The sequence below is a fragment of the Delphinapterus leucas genome, chromosome 9, assembly GCF_059928025.1.
Source record: "Delphinapterus leucas isolate spDelLeu-1000000601 "Yukka" chromosome 9, BTC_Dleu_Yukka2, whole genome shotgun sequence".
Lineage (NCBI taxonomy): Eukaryota > Metazoa > Chordata > Mammalia > Artiodactyla > Monodontidae > Delphinapterus > Delphinapterus leucas.
Window position 1 is genome coordinate 93087146 of NC_143137.1, and position 19609 is coordinate 93106754.

Here is a 19609-nt window from a genome sequence, read left to right on the forward strand (position 1 = left end):
TGTGCTCAAGAGCCCGCAAGCCACAACTACTGAGCCCACGAGCCACAACTACTGAGCCTGCGTGCCTATAGCCCGTGTTCTGCAACAAGAGAAGCCACAACAAGGAGAAGTCTGTGTACCACAATGAAGAGTAGCCCTCGCTCACCGCAACTAGAGAAAGTCCGCGCGCAGCAATGAAGCCCCAACACAGCCAAAAATAAAAGCAAACAAATTAATTTAAAAAAAAAGAAATCAAATTTTGCTACTTTATAGTCAAACTGCAGGTGTTTAATCAATGGTTCCACTGGTATTTTTCTAAACCAATTGTTTGTTTTTTTTTTTTTTGAGGTATGTGGGCCTCTCACTGTTGTGGCCTCTCCCGTTGTGGAGCACAGGCTCCGGACGTGTAGACTCAGCGGCCATGGCCCACGGGCCCAGTCGCTCCACAGCATGTGGGATCTTCCCCGACTGGGGCACGAACCTGTGTCCCCTGCACTGGCAGGCAGACTCTCAACCACTGTGCCACCAGGGAAGCCCACCAGTTGTGTTTTAATGTGTGTTTAATATTTGTAAAAGGTAAAAAATTTGCAGTTCAGAAATTCTTCTTTGATTAATAAAAACAATAAATATACTTGGAATTTCTAAAGCTGACTAACCTGGTTTGCAGTCTGTGGGAGTTGTTTTTCCTAGATGGATTATTTGTATCAGTGAAAGATGGAAAACACCAATCTAATTAATTGAAATTACTAAATTGTTGTGTCATAAAACCCTGTGTTTGCTGTTTGGCTTGTATTTGCTTGGATAATATGTTTTTTAAATGATAATTTTTCATTATTCACACTTTTGAGTGTTTTCAAAGCACTTTTACAATATTGTTCTGAAGCCACAAACAGCTATGAGGAGGTTAGTGATGTTTTGCAAACTTGACTCAGGACTTTGCAGTAAGGGGCTAATAAGCTGAGACTGAGACTCAGGCCTGTTGACTCAGGATCCAAATTTCTTTCCACCAGACTGCCGAGGATGTCAAAAAGGCTCAGAGACTATGCCCTCTTCAGAAGTGTCTAGCCCTCCAGTTGTGGTTAAGGCGTAGGTGGAGGATGTGGCTGGGAGAATGATCATTGTCTGATGAACATGAGAATTGACACAACAAAGCAGAATGACTCCTAAAGGGCTCTATCATATTACAGTCTTCTAGCATATAAAAACATATTTGTGGATATGTTAGAATGCAGATCATATGCAAATGTACTGAATTAGAGACATGTGAGACTACGGATATATGATACAGTGTATCATCAAAGGCTGATTATGTCGGTGTACCTTTGAGGTCTCTTAGAGGTGATGTTGAAAAGCCCAAGCTCATCTACAATTTGCAGCTTAGATCTTAAAAGCCATCCAGCCTGTGCCATGTGGGCTGTTGTTGATGAGTTCTGACTGTGATATAAATTAGTGAGGTTCTGAAATCAGTTGAGTTGATTTTCGTCTTTGCTGAGATGTATTAGAACAGAGGAGAGATTGGCCAAGTGTTTGTGTAAATATAGTGAAATATTCTCATTGTTTCTGTTCCTGTGAAGTGACTCTGAAATTAGTAAAGATGACTGTTATATTTGCCAAACCATTTTGTGTGTGTTGGTAGGAGGAAGGGGCGAGAAAGTGTGAAAAGAATGTGCTTGTCCTGCAAACTCCACTTTGAGCTAAGTCCCCTAGGCCTGGTTCCAATCACATTTCTGCCCCTAAACTCTTCACGTCGCTGGGCTTTAGTGTGTTTGCTGTGTGTCTTCTCACTAGACTCTGTTCCATGAGGGCAGAGAATCCATCTCTTTTCACCACTGTATACCCAGCACCTCACACACTGCCTGAACAAAGTAATCACACAATAAATATTTCCTGGATGAAAAAATGAAATGTAAATACAAGATTTTTTAAACTTCCAAATAAAACAGAAATAGTATATAAAGTATAGAATGTGTTTTCTTTCTTTTGCTGTTCTTAGAGTTGTTGTTTTTCATCACTGAGTTGGTTTCTGTTAATTAACAGGGCAGTCCTTGGCACTGTGTATCTGTATTCATTGCATGAATTTTTGCTTGAAGTGCAGTGACATAATACATATTTTACCTGCTGAATCATTTGATCACCGACATGATTTCTTGTCCTAATCCACACCTGGCTTTGCACCTTTCCCCGGAACTCCCATGAGGTCACTTTAAGAAGAGTCACCAGTAAAGAACTTAATTATGTATTGCATTCTAGTGAGTCTTCCCTGTTATTCTGGGAACCATTCCACAGAAGCTCAGGAGAGCGGTGCAGTGTGACATGGCCAGACAAAAATCATCATCAGGTTCACTTTGACATTCTTAGATTTCAGTCACTCAGAATGATCAGATGTAGGCAGAGTGTGTAAGTTAGTTAATTTTGTTCTCATGCCGAGGCTTGGTTTATAAACTGTTGTTATATTCAGGGTTGTTTTATATAGTTCTGTGACTTAAAGTTTCTAGGAAAATGCCTCCCTTGATTATAAAATCTTTCTCCCATGAACTTGGGAAGATGCTTGAAATTCCACTAAGAGAGATTCATTCCTTTAGCTCCAAGCCTTTTGGGCCTTCATTAATTTTCTATTAAAGTCTGTATACCCTGGAAAAGGTAACATCATGAACAATCTTCATTTACACCCTTTTTGGTGATTTGGCTATGCATTCCAGCTATTGTTCTATCTCTTTCCCCCTTTCACTGCCAAACTTAACATATTATTTGTATTTGAGGTTTTTGCTTCCTGCTTTTCCTAACCCTTTGCATTACAATGTCCACTCCAGTTCCTCTGCTGATATTGCCTTTAATGGCTAATTTCCGTTTTTCTCTTTTGGCATTTAAAATTAAGCTCTAAGGAATATATACAAATATGAGGAAATTCTCATTAAATGTAAAAATCAGGATATAAAAGTAAGTATAATCCCAAGGGTATGTAGTCCTTTCCATCTCCTGGATATGAGAAAATCTATATTTAGAAGAAAATGCAAAAGGTTTTTCTATTAATATTAAGATGGGGAAGGCTTTTTTTTATTGAGGTATAGTTTATTTACAATGTTATATTAGTTTCAGGTGTATAGCACAGTGATTCAAAATTTTTGTAGATTATACTCCATTTATAGATATCATAAAATATTGACTGTATTCCCTGTGCTGTACAATATATCCTGTAGCTTATTTATTTTATGCATAGAAGTTTGTACCTCTTAATCCCTTACCCTTATCTTGTCCCTCCCCCTTTCTCTTTCCCCACTGTTAACCACTAGTTTGTTCTCTATTATAATCTGTGAGTATGTTTCTTTTTCGTTATCTTCACTAGTTTGTTTTATTTCTTAGATTGCACATATAAGTAATAACATACAGTATTTGTCTTTCTTTGTCTGACTTATTTCACTGAGCATAATACCCTCTAGGTTCCAGTGACAGAAGGTCACCAGGACATAAAGGCAGAGGTTATCAGAACTAGAGGAAATATGTGACAAAATAGAGAATTGGAGAAGGTAACCTGAACTAGCATAACTACACAAAATGTAGGGAGCTCTTCCCAAAATGAGCACAACTTTCTGTAGAAGAAGCATCCTGGGCTCCAGGGAACAATGAAGGAAATCTACAGGGTCACGGGAGTCAACCTTTTTTTTTTTTAAACATCTTCATTGGAGTATAATTGCTTTGCAATGTTGTGTTAGTTGCTGCTGTATAACAAAGTGAATCAGCTATACGTATACATATATCCCCATATCCTCTCCCTCTTGCATCTCCCTCCCAGCCTCCCTATCCCACCCCTCTAGGTGGTCACAAGGCACTGGGCTGATCTCCCTGTGCTATGTGGCTGTTTCCCACTAGCTATCTCTTTTACATTTGGTAGTGTATATATGTCCATGAAACTCTCTCACTTTCTCCCAGCTTACCATACCCCCTCCCCATGTCCTTGGGTCCATTCTCTACATCTGCGTCTTTATTCCTGTCCTGCCCCTAGGTTCTTCAGAACCATTTTTTTTTTGTTTTTTAGATTCCATATTTATGTGTTAGCATATGGTATTTGTTTTTCTCTTTCTGACTTACTTCACTCTGTATGACAGACTCTAGGACCATCCACCTCACTACAAATAACTCAATTTCCTTTCTTTTTATGGCTGAGTAATATTCCATTGTAGATATGTGCCACATCTTCTTTATCCATTCCTCTGTCGATGGACACTTAGGTTGCTTCCACATCCTGGCTGTTGTAAATAGAGCTGCAGTGAACATTGTGGTACATGACTCTTTTTGAATTATGGTTTTCTCAGGGTATATGCCCAGTAGTGGCATTGCTGGGTTGTATGGTAGTTCTATTTTTAGTTTTTTAAGGAACCTCCATACTGTTCTCTGTAGTGGCTGTACCAATTTACATTCCCACCAACAGTGCAAGAGGGTTCCCTTTTCTCCATACCCTCTCCATCATTTATTGTTTGTAGATTTTTTGATGATGGCCATTCTGACTGGTGTGAGGTTATACCTCACTGTAGTTTTGATTTGCATTTCTCTAATGATTAGTGATGCTGAGTATCCTTTCATGTGTTTGTTGGCAATCTGTATATCTTCCTTGGAGAAATGTCTATTTAGGTCTTCTGCCCTTTTTTGGATTGGGTTGTTTGTTTTTTTGATATTGAGCTGCATGAGCTGCTTGTCTATTTTGGAGTTTAATCCTTTGTCAGTTGCTTCGTTTGCAAATATTTTCTCCCATTCTGAGAGTTGTCCTTTCATCTTGTTTATGGTCTCCTTTGCTGTGCAAAAGCTTTTAAATTTCATTAGGTCCCATTTGTTTGTTTTTGTTTTTATTTCACTTTCTGTAGGAGGTGGGTCAAAAAGGATATTGCTGTGATTTATGTCAAAGAGTGTTCTGCCTGTGTTTTCCTCTAAGAGTTTTATAGTGTCTGGCCTTACATTTAGGTCTCTAATCCATTTCAGGTTTATCTTTGTGTACGGTGTTAGGGAGTGTTCTAATTTCATTCTTTTACATGTAGCTGTCCAGTTTTCCCAGCACCACTTATTGAAGAGGCTGTCTTTTCTCCATTGTATATCCTTGCCTCCTTTATCAAAGATAAGGTGACCATATGTGCATGGGTTTATCTCTGGGCTTTCTATCCTGTTCTTTTGATCTGTCTTTCTGTTTTTGTGCCAGTACCATACTGTCTTGATTACTGTAGCTTTGTAGTATAGTCTGAAGTCAGGGAGCCTGATTCCTCCAACTCTGTTTTTCTTTCTCAAGATTGCTTTGGGTGGCCGGGGTCTTTTGTGCTTGCATACAAATTGTGAAATTTGGGAGTCAACCTTTATTCAACGTTTTGACCTCTGAACTGAATTGCCTAGTGCTTCCTTGAAGAGCCTATTGGTCCCCCTGTTAAAGACTCACCCCACCCCCATTCCTAGGCCAATTGTGACTTAAGGGAAGAGTTATTTTGTTTCTCTACCCATCCATGAATCTTTTGCATAATCATATACTCACTTTTAGCTCAATGAGGTCTTAACCCCTGAGGATTCCGTTGTTGTTAGTAAGCCATCTTTGTTGCTTTCCTCACTCTGAATGTGAGGCCTCAGGCAACTCAGCCTCTGTGATTATCCATTTGGTGTATGGTAAAAGGATGAATGGACTTGCTCTGTGTGACTCCAGTGTGCAGAGGCAGGATTTAGAGGAAAAGGCAAACATCAGCTTGTCCTTCTCATTCTACGAAGATGCCTCCTACTGTTCTGCTTTTCTGTGGGGATTGCATCCAACTTTCCTCCTTTTCACTTGAAAGGTTTCTCCTTCTTCATGAAGATTCTACTCCAAAATTAGAGGAAAACTGTATCATTCCTTCCTTTATTTACCAGTTTAATAATGACTGCGTGCCTATAGTGTGTCTCAGATTATGTTTCTGCTGCGGGGGAGAGAGCATCAAACGCGTCGGACAAGTTCTTTCCCTCCAGAAGCTTCCATTCTATTAATACTAATGGACAGAGAGAAGAGGAAATGACCCCATCTGAGTGAGCTAGGGAAGACCTCACTGGGAGATGGTATTTTAAACCATAACCCATTCACATGTATTTTCTTTCTTGTCCTCTTACACCTTGCTTAAGACTCCACACTTTCAGTTATTCTTTTTTCTTGCATAATTAAATGAATTTCAGGATCTTCCCCCCCATCTTCAAAAATAAAACCTCTGTCTTCCTGCACACCTGTTTGAGCTACTGTCTAGTCTCTCTCCTTCCCAGACCTTTACACAAGCCTCTAAAATATTCTTTCGCCTCCCACATTCTTTTCATTTTCTTAGCCCCCTTGAATCTGGCTTTTGTTTCCACTGCTTTATTGATATTGCATCTTAATGAGCATTTATGATTTCCTGGTCATCAAATCTAATGCCTTTTTTCAGTTTTTATTTCCATTCGTTGATTCATTCATGTATTCACTGAAAAAAAACCCAGTACTTGTCCTCTCTGCTGTGACATTGGACACAGTATTTCTTTCACATGGAAGGTCCTTTTCCTTGTGTTTGTAAGGCTAAATTCCCTTTATTGAAGGGACTGCTCAAATGTCACTTTTTTAATCTCTACTTGATTTTTTAAAGAAAAGTCTCTTGTGGAACTAAATATTTCTGTTTTGAATGATAGATTTTAACCTTACTGAGAGATGGAACTCTGTTTTATTGATTTGGGGATCTCCCACTGTACCTGACAGAGTGTTTTGCATGTAATAAGCACTTATTAAATATCTGTTAAATGCCTGAAGGAAGCAGTAAACAAAAGTAACTTCATTCTTTGAACTTCTTTTAAAAACTAGTGTTGCAGAACAGTGTATTATTTTATTCTAAAAAGATATTTAAAGAACTAAGTTATTTAAAATGTGGAATCATATTTGAAGAAGATGTTTGAAACTGAAGACATGCCATCATAGGGATAAATAAGTAAATCATGTCACTAAATGTTACTTTTCTACATTTTCACTTACTCATCACACTTTTTCAGTCAAATGATTGACTGGGTCAGTGGTTCATGGTAAAAAATATGTTTGATGTATTATCCTAAACATGCTTTTGAAATTCTGTCTCTCTTTGCTGTCTGGTCTTACCTTCTGGCATTTGATATCCAGTTTCCTCATATGTCTGATTTTCATTCAGATGGATTGGCAAAATTATTCTGAGTGTAATGCAAATATGTTTTTCTTTTGAGTTCAGTATATAAAGTAAACATCAATATGCTTTGACTATCGTTAGTGATAATTCAGAGGAATGTGAAATGTGTGTGTTTCTTCCATTAAGTTAAAAAATTGCCATGAAGAGAAGGATATGGTAATATGTTTTTTTTTGCTAAGTAAATAAAAAGTAGAGATTTAAAATTTACATAACAGCTCTACTGGCTTATTGGTGTTTACAGGTAAAATGTTTGTAGGTTGAAGTTTATTTCTAATTACATTGGAATAGAAGCCAAGGCATAGTTGTAGCAAAGCAGAAAACTTTGAATGAATACTACTTTAAGTATTGTGTAGTAATTAAGATCAAACTTATCTGTAGATGTTTACTTAATTGAAAAGGATGCTTAATCACTTTTTTTTAAAACCAAGTAAAACCGGTCCTATAAAACTTTTCCAGGATCAGGGCCACTCAGAAATCCTAAGGAGTCTGATTCTGTACGTAATTTAGTATAGAATGACAGAATCCAGAGTAGCTGAGTTCAGGTCCCGGCTTGTCCATTTACTAGGTGCATAACCTTGGGCAGATTACTAACCTGCTCCATGCCTCAGTTTTCTCATTTGTAAAATGGGTTCATCAGAACATGTCTCTCATATAGTTGCTATGAGGATTAAATGAGATATTTCACATAAAATGCTTAGAACAGTGCACAATAAGTGCTTAGTATTAGTTTTGATCATTAGTAAGTAAAATGATAAATGTAGTATAAATAGTTAGAATTCTTATTCTTCTTTCAACATGAGATAGCCAAAATACCTTCTCTACTCCTGAATGTTTTTCCTCATTGATCCTTAGTGGTTCTGAAGAAATTAGTCTACCTTAAGGTGTGAGGGACAAAGCAAAGCAGATTAAATTGCATAGGAAGTTTGACCTACAGAGTAATGGAATCAAGATGAAAAAGAGAGATGTCAGGATCTTAAACACTCTGATGAAGGCTCTTTTTGAAGAATTTTCCACCTTGAAAGGTGTATTCTCCATGAATGCTAGCCTCTTAATTTCTCTTTTAACATATTTCTCCCAGAAAATGTTTTACAGTTAGTAAATGAGTGAGGCTGAGCAGAAGAACGTGAGGAGAATTAATCGATTCAGTTAATGACATGCTTTCTAAGCAAATGCAGAGGACAGCTGAGGGATTGTGGATGGCTTCTAGACTACTCCAGTGATCTGGGGGGCCCTGCAGGGAATATAAAATGTGAAGTCAAGAATATATATAGGACACAGACGTAAACCTGAGCACTCCTAGGGTGAGAGGGGCTGGGAGCAGAGAGGTTAAATAGACAGGAGGCAGTGGTGTAAGGATGGCTTAGAGGATAGAGTATCTGAGTGTGAGTCAGTTTTGCTCTTCACCAACTGTGAGATCTGGACAAGATACTTAATCTCCCTAGGCTTAGTTTTCCCATCTGTAAAATGGAAGTTGTAATACCTACGTCATGTGAGATAATTTGGTTTCATTCATTGCCTCTTTATACTCCAAATAAGAACCAGTTTATCTAATTATATAAATCAATGGCTTCCCATGACACTTAGAATAATATCCCAGGTCCTTACCAGGCCTGTAAGGACCCATATGATCTGGCCCTTGCATACCTCCCTGACCTCACTTTATACTACTGCCTCTTTTACTTACTATGTTCCAGCTACAGTGAGCTTCTTTCTGTTTCTAAATATGGTAAGCTTTTTACCACAATGCAGTCTTTTAATTGGTTGATCTTGTTGCCTAGAAAGGTTTTTTCTAGATTTTCACATGCCTTCTCCAGGTCTCAGATAAGATGTAATATTGTCGAAGAGGCCTTTACTAACCTGCTAGTCTAGAAGAGCCCTCTCTGTGATCATTTCATTTTCTTCACATTAATTATAATTTCCTGATGTTTTCTTGTTTATGTCTGAATGTATCTTACACTAGAATGTGAGCTTCATGCAAGTGTGACAATATCTGTCCTGTTCACTGCCGTATCCCTGTGCCTTAGAAGAGTTCCTGGCATGTAGGAGGTGCAATATGAAGATTTTTGAATAATTGAGTGAATGAATGTGATTCTTGTCTACACTGAAATAAATATTAGTTCCTTTTTTTAACTGCATGACTCGTCTTCTCTTTATGCTTTCCTGTAAGACTGCAACAGAAAACATAAAGATGAGCCTGGAGCATCTTGTAGTGCCACAAAGGAAGGAAGTGCTGAAAACAAAAAAACACATAATGATGGGGAGTATGTCAGAGGGGCACAGGAGCCAACTGAAGAGCCCCCAATGGCCAAAACTGGAATGATTTGAACAATAAAATGCAGTAGTATTGTATTATAAGCCAGAGTATAAAATTAATATCCATGAGTCTGTGCTGATATAAATAAATGATTGAATGAATAAATAAATAGGAAAGAAGGGACAAATCTCCTGTGTGGAAGAATTCCAGATGGTTTATGTAGACACTGCCCTCAGGAAGGAGAAGCACAACTCCCCATGCCTTAAGTGTGGACTGTGCGTGGTGACTTCCTTCCAAAGAGTACAGCGTGGACAGGGGGAGGAAAAAAGAGTGATTTGACAGTGGAGAAATCTTATTAACATTACCTCGCCAGGTGATCAAGGTCAATACCAACAGTGATAAATCATGTTGATAGTATGTACCTTTGATATGCTGTGTGGAAAATGGCACTTTACTTTTATCGTCTTCCTTCTCGAAACCCATAACCCCAGTCTCATTATTTGAAAAACATTAAAAAAAAATCCCAGTGAGGAATATTCTACAAAATACCTGATCAGTAGTCTTCAAAACTGTCAAGATCATCAAAAGCAAGGAATGTATGATAAATTGTTACTGCCAAGAGGAGCCTAAGGAGGCATAAACATAATGTGGATGAGGATCTTGGAACAGAAGAAGGACATTAAGTTAAAATGAAAGACATCTGAACATATGCACTTTAATAATAATTCATCAATATTAGTTTTTTAATTGTAAAATATGTATGACATTGATGTAAGCTGTTAATAATAGGGAAACTGGGTGTGTTGTATATGGAAACTCTCTGTAGTATCTTGGTATTTTTTCTATAAATCTAAAACTGTTCTAAAAAAGTTTTTAAAAAATTTGTGAACATTTTCCCACTGTATTCTTCTGTTGCATCATTTTAAGTGGGAAGCCCGATGATTTTTAAGTAGAAGGATGACATGATATGATTTGTGATTTTAAAATGATCATCTGAAAGATGTACAAGTACAATTCCTTACCATGATCTGCAAGGACTGGCATGGTCTGGCCTCTGTAAATCTCTCCAATTTCATTTCCTGTCTCTTTCTTGCCATGCTTCAGTTACGCTGGTCTACTTTCAGTTTTGTTTTTTTTTTTCTTCCTGTATGCCAGTCTCTTTCCTGCCTTAGGGCTTTCACACATGTTATTCTCTTTGTTTTTAAAGTTCTCCTCCATCTCCTCTCCCCATGGCAGTTCCTATGACTGTTTGTTTAGTTGTCTTCTCCACTATTCTTAAGTCCAAAGTGGGCAGGACTACCTCTTTTTCATTTACTTATGTATAGCCAGTACCTAGCATAATGCCTCACTCAAAGCAGTTCAGTATTTGTTGAATAAATAAATAGTAATTACTGTTTTCATTCACGCTTTAAACAATATTAGTGTGAAGTTCTATTTTAGCTGCTATGAGTACATACAAAGGGTTTATAATACATAATTCTTACCCTGAAATAGTTCCCAATTTAAAAGGAGTGATTGAATAATATTGTAGCATGGAGGAAGGCGCTATAGTTGGAGTGAAGTTCTGCCACTAGCCAACAACGTGACATCAGATAAATTATTTACCTTCTCTGTTCCTTTATTTATCTATCTGTAACGTTAAGGAGTTTGACTGGAGTTTCCTACGGCTTTGGTTCTCAAATCTGTGTACAATTAATGGTACATTGGTTCTTTTACTTCTTCCCAGGCTCCAGTCTGAGTCAGTAGGTCTGGGTGGGGTCCAGGAATTCCCCAGGTGATTGTGATGTACCACTAGGTTTAGGAACTACTGATTTAGGTCTTTCTAGTTTAGGGGAAAGGCGGGGGCAGGGGAAGGGAAGTAATCTTATAATTCTATTGTAGTATGTAGCCGACTGTGAAAGTGCAAAAGTCAGGAGTCAGGCAAATTAAGGTGTTGTATTTGTTCAGAGGCAGGGAAAATATTTTTTTGCTTGGGTGATGTGGGGACTTAATGAGACAGCGATGTGGAAATGGACTTTGAAGAGAGGATGCAGATTTGGGCAGGTGCAGAAGTGATCACGACTGGTGTTCTGTCTAGCTTAGTTGGAGGCCAGAATATATGCAAAGAAGCAGGAGGGAAAAAATTACCCATTTTGATGCAACGGACCATACTTCTGATCTTGTTTTCCCCGTTTTAACTGTGATACTTGGTTGTCCTTTTGGAGATGAAAGATTATATTATTTTAGCTTGATCTTCATTAGGTAGAGGTAAAACGAGGTGATGGACACCATGAGGACACTTTGGGAAATAATTGGGCATATTCTTTCTCAAGCCTTTTAGGGCTGTGCCTTTTGAGATCCACTTTGACAACCCCATTGGTTTCCTGGTTAGACACAAAGAATATCAGGACCCACTATGCTATCTAAAATAATAATTTTGCTGTCAGAATGATTACTATTAAACCAAAGTTGGCTTTTTTATTTAGATGAAACCGTATAAAGGCAACATTCTGAGTAAATTATGTGGCATCCACATGATGAAATAATGAGCTTAAGTTTAGGGGATGAAAGTAACGATCTAATGCAATATTTAGAATAGGTATACAGTATGTAGTTATTAACCTAAAAGTCACATCCTGCATTCTTTTGATTTGTGGAAGATTTGTCATTAATTGCCAGGAAGCCTCTGATTTTTAATACATAATCATGTCATAGCTGTTGACTTTCTTCCCCTTCTCTTGCCTTAAAAATACGTCTTTGTAAATAGATTACTTTCAGATCTGTAATGCTCCTTTTAAACATTGGGTTGCTAAGTTTAGCCCTGTTGCTCTCTTTTTTAAAATAGAATTGCCCCCCAGCTTTGCCTCTGAGTCATCACTGACAAATCACACTTTGTTTTTTCATGGATGGCAACTGGCGTAAAATCTTATTTAACCTTCCTGCCCAGTGGGAGCCTGCTAGTTCTGAAATGCTTTTTGTTTTCATGAGCTACCGTTGTGTGGAGAAAATGGGTATGATCTTCCATTTGGAAAACAGTCTGTGAGATGAATTCTGACCCTTCATTCAGACTCACTCTAAATGGGGCTCTTTTTATTCAACGGTTGTCAAAGACAGCTTTTCAAGGCAGGGTCAGAAACACCAAAGTCAAAATTGAGAAGAAAGAATGAGGTAGTGGGCAAGAAATGAGGCAGCTAGGCTGACCTTTAGCCTAGCATCCAGCCCATGCCCACCCCTGGAAACCATTTCAGGTCAATCTAGGAGCTACACATTAACCTGTAACCATCCAGTCAGCCCACTACTTCCTGCAGCCCTTGCTGTTGTTGGCCTATTGACTATCACTTGACTTTGAAATTAGAAAAGTGGAAATACCAAGCCCCTTGTGACTTTTTGCTTGCAAAGAATTACCTTTATTAATGTGAATTATTGGCCTCCAGTAGCACCAGAGCTCCTTAGAGAGTGACTTTCACTAGACTTTTTGAAAGGGACAATTCCCCCCTCGCCAACATGGCTAGATCAAAGAAACACCTTTCTTAGAGTAAAACCTCAGGCTTGAGAAAATTTCCCCAGTTTCAGGAAGAGCCTTCATGGGAAAACAACTACTATTGCATCCCTGGTAGCTTTTTATCTGCTATATTGTTAAGAAGAAGAACAGAGTCAGAAGTATAGACCTTGGAAGCAAGTTTAAGACCATTTACTAATCTGCAAATTGTGTTCTGTGTTCACGTTTCCTAGGGTGGCATTGTAGACGTGCCTCTCCTTCAGCCAGACCGTGTGGGGTATTATCTTCTTATGTATTGTTCGTGCATTATTTGGTTTGATACAGGAGTTATGCTTTTTTTTTTTAAAAAGTCTGAAAACAATTGGTTTAGGTCAAATGCCCAAGATTTTATAGAGGAAGTGTCTGAAGGTCAATGTGGTTAAATTAAATACCTACAGTTGTACGACTAGAGGTTGACAGAAATTAGGAACCATGAATCTGGACTTCCCATCCAGTACATTTTTGCTACAAAATGTTGATTTGATTTTCCATTTTGAAAGACACAGAAGTGATCTGTGAAACGATGATTAGCCCCAGGCAGCCCCAGGCAGCCCTGGAATGCTCCATGGTTCAAATGCCCAAGACCAGATGGAGGTCCAGAAGTGGATGACTCAAAGTTTATTAGTTTTGCCACCTGGGCAGTATAGCCAAACCAGCTGCCGTAAGGCAGTTCCAATTTCAACAAAGCAGTAAATGAACATAAAAGTGAGTGTAAATCCCAAGAAAAAAGTAAAGGAGAATGGCTGCTGCTGCAAGGAGATTCATCCAGGCTGAGCCCCATTGATGGCCCTTGTAGGAGGCACACCTGCCATGCCAGGTAGAAGGCAAGGACAGGTTGCAGCACCAAGCCCTGAAAAGTCACCCCTTGAGTCGCTCCAGGAGCCAGTCTCCATTTGGGATGTTTGACTTGCTGGCTTGGTGGCTTGGATTCCTAATCGCATCTGATGATAATAGAACGAGAAAAGCCAGCGCCTGTTAGATCATGGTGATGCTGTGAGGCCCGAAGCTTTTATCTGGAAACTATGGAAAGTTGTTATTTGGTCACCTCCTTTCCATAGTTCTGGGCCCTTGGAGGCATGGATAGTCATTGGAACATAAGCCCTTTGTGGCAGATGACCAGGAATCAAGTCATTATCCTCGTATGGAATTGAATTATTATAGGTTTTTAAGATCTATATATGAAATACTCCAAGAGTCAGAGGTTGACCCTACAGTTTTAGATGACCCCTTTAATAGATTTGTAGTTCTTGAAAGCTGAGACAAGTATAATAATGAGGATATGATCCTAGGACCAAGTTGAAAGAAGTAGAGTAATTTTTGTTTAAATGAGAATGATTCACTAATGAGTTAAAAAAAGTTAAGTAATCTCGATCCTCTGTGCCAGTAAGAATGCTTTGGGCAACAAGGAACAGAAAACTTGATTAAACTGACTTAAACAAAATAGAGGTTTATTATTATTATTTTTTCGTGTTATGAGAAGTTTAGAGGAATGTGGCTCCTGACTAGTTCACCTGCTCAGTGATGATGCAGTCTCTTTTTGTGTCATCTTGATGGAAAGTAAAAGGGGAAGGGAAAGTACTAGTTGCTGATGTACTCTGCCATGGCTTCGATGCTAAAGGCTGGACCAGGGTTCCATCCGTTGGGTTAACCTCTGCCTTCAGGTGATCTTTTCAGGAGCTGAGTGTTTCCGTGTTTTTATTTCTCAATTGACTGTTACTCAGTACTTAGTCTCGCGCAATAATGTAATACTGCTCTTCTCTTCTTTGTATGATGAAAGTGTGGTTGCCTGCATATTTTCTAACCAAGCAAGACAATTTTTTCTCTCTCCTTTTTTCTTCTACAATGACATGAAGTGAAATCAAACGAGAATATTCCTATTATAACCTTCTGTTTATGAGTATAGATAAAGTAGCTTTTTTTTTTTCTTCTTCTGGTAGGTGGCATGTTTGACTCACGTCGCTGTGAATTATCTTATTGGCCAAGAGGAAGCGCGGCGCTGGGGCACAGCTCACGGAAGTATTGTTCCTTACCAGGTAAGAATACAGCAATATAGGATCAGTCTATTAGAATCTGCAGTTCTGTATGATATGAGTTTGAGAGATGATTCCTTTTTAAAAAAAGACTTTCAGGGTTTTCTGTCATATATCTTTGTTTGACTATAACAAGGTTCTGTTATTCACTTCAAATTCTGTGTTTTGCACATTTCTTCATCAGAAGATTAGTAACAGGACACTTGAATGGATCAAAAGAACTTGCTGAAAGTGAGTGACTTTTAGACTCAGATAACGGTTTGCTTTTATTTTTTTCACCCAAAAGACACACTGATTGTACCCATTTTATAAAGCCTGGTTTGTTCGCCATGTCAATTAAAAACCAAATGTTACCTACCCCAGCTGACAATAATATTCTCACAGGGTTGGAGAAAAATGAAAATTTGCGTGTGACACATCTTCAGTTCTTGAGCAAAGCAGATGGTTCAGGAACTGCTGTTCTTTATTAAGTGTCTAAACTTGTCCTCAGAAATTCTTGACTTACTTTGGCTAGTGTGAATGAATATGTGAAGAAACCATGACTTTTCAAAAATAAAAACAAAAACTCCTCTTCAACCTTTTCAACAGAGGACAATGTTGGAAACCATGGGAATTCATCTCAAATGTTGGAAGTTCAGGCTTCAGTTTTTGATGTGTATGGAGAAAGTATCTGTGAGTCGGAAGGCTTTAGAGTAAAGTTCCAAATCATGTCACATAGGGAGGTATTCGCTATGTTCAAGTATAACATTTATAGTCTATTTTTTGCTTATTTTAAAGAACAGAATGTCTTTAAAAAATCTTTTGTGTAGACCTCAGTATCCCTCCTGGGTGTTTACACCGAGAGCTCTGGCATCTTGGGCGTGCTCTCAATTATTTCACTGTGAGGTGAAAAGAAATTTAGAATCATCGGCTATTTTTATTATAGGTAGAAGATATGGGAGACTTCTGTGTGTGTGTGTGTGTATGTGTGTGTGTTTCTTTGCATTGAAGACAGAAATGTACTTTTCCTTCTGGAATTGCCCCAGTTACGTAAAATGGACACCGTGCTTATTTGATCTAGTTGATTGCAGCTTTATAATCTGTAAGAAATAAAAGAAGATCTACTAGGGACTTTCCTCAAAAGCCCAGAATTAATTTGTTTCCTCTTGATGGAGAACGGGTTCAGCACTGTGATTAAGGAACAAATGCAAATTTAGCTTGAATGAAGCTAGTATACCAAGATGGAGCCTAGATATGTTTGTAGACCCTGGTCTGTTTTCAATTTTTTAAAATAGATTTGGGAAATATTTTTATGGGTGAGTTACAGGGCAGTTATAATTCAGTTTTCTACAATAATTAAAGCGTTGCATCTCATTTGAGTTGTCTGAGTTTTGGGCTGAAAGCCTATGACGGAAGACTCTGATGGTCTCAGGAATTAGTTACGGTGGCCACCTCACTCTCTTCAATTTTTTAAAATTTCATTTTATTTTTATATTTTAATTGAAGTAGAGTTGATTTACAACGTTGTGCCAGTCTCTGCTGTACAGCAAAGTGACTCAGTTTTACACATATAGATGTTCTTTTTCATATTCTTTTCCATTCTGGTTTATCCCAGGAGGTTGGATATAGTTCCCCGTGCTATACAGTAGGACCTTGTTTATCCATTCTAAATGTAATAGTTTGCATCTACGAACCGCAAATTCCCAGTCCATCCCTCTCCCTTCTCAATTTTATTGAACTCTGAAGGATTCTGGGGATCAAGGACCTCAAATGCATGAAATGAAATTTTTTGAAAAGTAGTGCTCCTTGATTTGTGTGTTATTTTGTATACATGCAATTTTTTTTTTTGGCTGCTCTGTGCAGCCTGTGGGATCTTAGTTCCCCAACTGGGATCGAACCTGTGCCCCCTGCAGTGGAAGCACGGAGTTTTAACCACTGGACTGCCAGGGAAGTCCCTGTATACATGCAGTTCTTAACTTCTTGGGTTGATTATCCACTTGGGCCCTTTCCTCCCTGCTCTTTGGCTGCCACCTTTCTGAAAATGAGTGAATTAAACAAAGTATACAGAATTGAGATAAGCATTTTGCTGCTTGAACATCTTAGTGGAGGCTTTTCTGAGAATTCAGATTTTTAAAAGGAGTTTTTGATTTCAGTGCTCCTTTTGTTCCCATTATCAGTGGGTTTTGCCCCTGAGAAGTACCTAGCCCAAGGGATTGATCATTACATAATGCTCATGTTAATATTTTTCATGCATTGGTATTAAGTTCAATGTTTCTCAACCCTTCAAACAATTATATTTGTAAAGACAGGAGTGTTTTAGGGACAGGAGAGGAGAGTGCAGAGAAAGCAGCTGGTCTTCAAAAAGAATATATTTTGTTTATTATGTATATGTGCAGTTATCAGTGTGGCCACCCCTCTTTAGATATATGACTAACATGATACACATCGAGGACCAAAGCAACAGCCTGGCTGCTCATAGCCTCCTATCGCTCTTAATCTTTTCCTATTTCAGTTGGCTTCCCCACACTTATTTCTCTTAAACATGCACATGAATCATTTGGAAACCCCGTTAAGATGCCGATTCTGATTCCAGGTGATGTTGATGCTGCCCGTCACAATGATAAGACTGTAGACCTAGACTTTCTTATTATTGATGACTGCACCATGTCGTTTATATTCCACTGGCAAATCCCAGTGCTGAATGCATTTAATAGTCCATCTATTCCGTGCCTGACTGAAGCAGTGAATATGGCTGGGGAAAAACATAACCACCATGTTATGTTCATGGCTGTCTCTCCCCAGCCTTACTCAGCAATCTTGCCACATTTATCTACATATTTATCCTCTCTCTCTGATACGATTATTTTACATCTTCTCTCTCTTCAAGTCTTCCTCCTCTCTCCTCATCCTTAGGCAAAGACTTTGTCTCATATGACACTAAAAATTGATGCAACCAGAAGAGAACTGCTGCATTTTTTTTCTACCATAACTCTCAAACTTCATTTCCTCCTATCACAGTGAATGAACTGTCCCTTTCCACAGTTTGCCGATTTAAAGGTATTGCTCCTGCACTCGATCTCTTCCATCACCTGTATTATCTGTCATTGGTTAAATATATGATCACGTCCTTCACTTAAAAAAACCCAGCCTTGGACATCGCCCCCCCCCATACCCTAACCCCCCAACTCTGGGGCATGTCTTATTCCATTTACCATCCCATTTCTTCGTGCTCTTATTTATAGGACAAAACTCTTGAAAGTTTTGGGTGGTGTCTGCTGGAAGGAAACACTGCAACCTCTATTCTGCAGTGCCATTTGTACCTCACAGGTAAAGAGACTTTACAGCACTCTGAAGCCTCAGGAGTTTGAGTGCCGGGGACTATCAGGGGACGCTGACTTTCTGGTCAGTTCATTAATAAGAATACTCTTCTTAAGCTTTTTCTTGAGCCTTTCAAATGTAGGGCCTTCAAAGAGAATTGTTCCTTTAAATGGCCTGATAATTCACATGGTGATTTCTTTCAAACTTTCTCCTCCCCCACCAAGAGCTTCCAATTCAAGAGAGTGAAGAAAACAATTATTCAGATGATTGAATAAAACCATGTCTCCCTTTCTTCGGTTTGGGCTCATTCAACCAAGGAATAGAGCAGGAAACTGTGCTATGTTATTTCTGGTAGGGACCTTATACTGTATATTTAATTTGGCATAAGCAGAGACTGAGACAGGCAGTAAATTCCAAGTTTGAAGAGATACAGCACTTTGCTATCATTCCTTAGAAAAACATCAAAATGCTGTTAAATCATAGCAGATTAGGTAACCTTGGGAATCTTTTTCTTTTAACCCATGTTAAGGATGTTTTAAAAAGCCAAAATGTGAATGATATACATCTGTTTCTTGTGTGACTTTTTCTTTGAACCATAGTAGCAGTAAAGCATTCATTTGCTGAAGTTCGCAAGTACAGTTTAAACAAGCATATGATTACATTGCATATATTTAATTGATGCATTGATAATAAGAGTAATGGTAAACATGCTGGCTTCCATTGAACACATATCATGTGACTGGGATATATATCTACATATATGTATATTTTTCTTTCTCATTTTATATGGATGAAAGGGACATCTAGAGAGGTGAACCAACTCTCCTATGGCTATAGCTAGAAAGCCAAAGGGCCTGGATTGTAACCATGGTTTTAAGTTTTCAAAACTTGTTTCCTTTCTCACTATATCTGAACTAGTGGTTCTTTTGGTGCTTGACACATTGTAGCTACCTGTCTTTTAGTTTCTTTGGCAGATAGAATTCTTCTGATCTGTTTCCATCATCTCTTTGACAAACGACCTATTTATTATGATTTTAGAGGGTCCCAAACCTAATAAGTGACCTGGCTATGGAACTATATTTGAATTCTGAGCTATGCGGCAACTGTAGGTTTCCCTCTACCATGTTTTCATTCATGCTTTCAAATGACTCCTGATAAATAAGCAACAGTTCTTGAGCCCCCTATGGAGTAGGCACTGTTTTAGTTCCAGAAGGCTTCCAAATGAGGAAAAACTAGGCCCTTGATTTCACTGAACTCAGAGCCCATACAGCAAGCACAGCTGAGAGGGTTTGAGCTTTGGCGTCAGACAGACCTGGGCTCATAACTTGGCTTTGCCACTTCATGGCTGCGAAATCTTGGA

At 38.5% G+C, this 19609-nt stretch overlaps 1 protein-coding gene across 4 annotated transcripts in view; it reads left to right on the forward strand.

Moving 5' to 3' along the window:
* SUGCT (succinyl-CoA:glutarate-CoA transferase) overlaps positions 1-19609 on the forward strand; it is a 793918-nt gene that overhangs the window by 131129 nt on the left and 643180 nt on the right. For all 4 annotated transcript variants that reach the window (XM_089917071.1, XM_089917070.1, XM_022593044.2 and 1 more), the window contains one exon: positions 14860-14955. In XM_089917071.1, coding sequence (XP_089773197.1) covers positions 14860-14955 — 96 coding nt within the window. The remainder of the gene's footprint in view (positions 1-14859; positions 14956-19609) is intronic.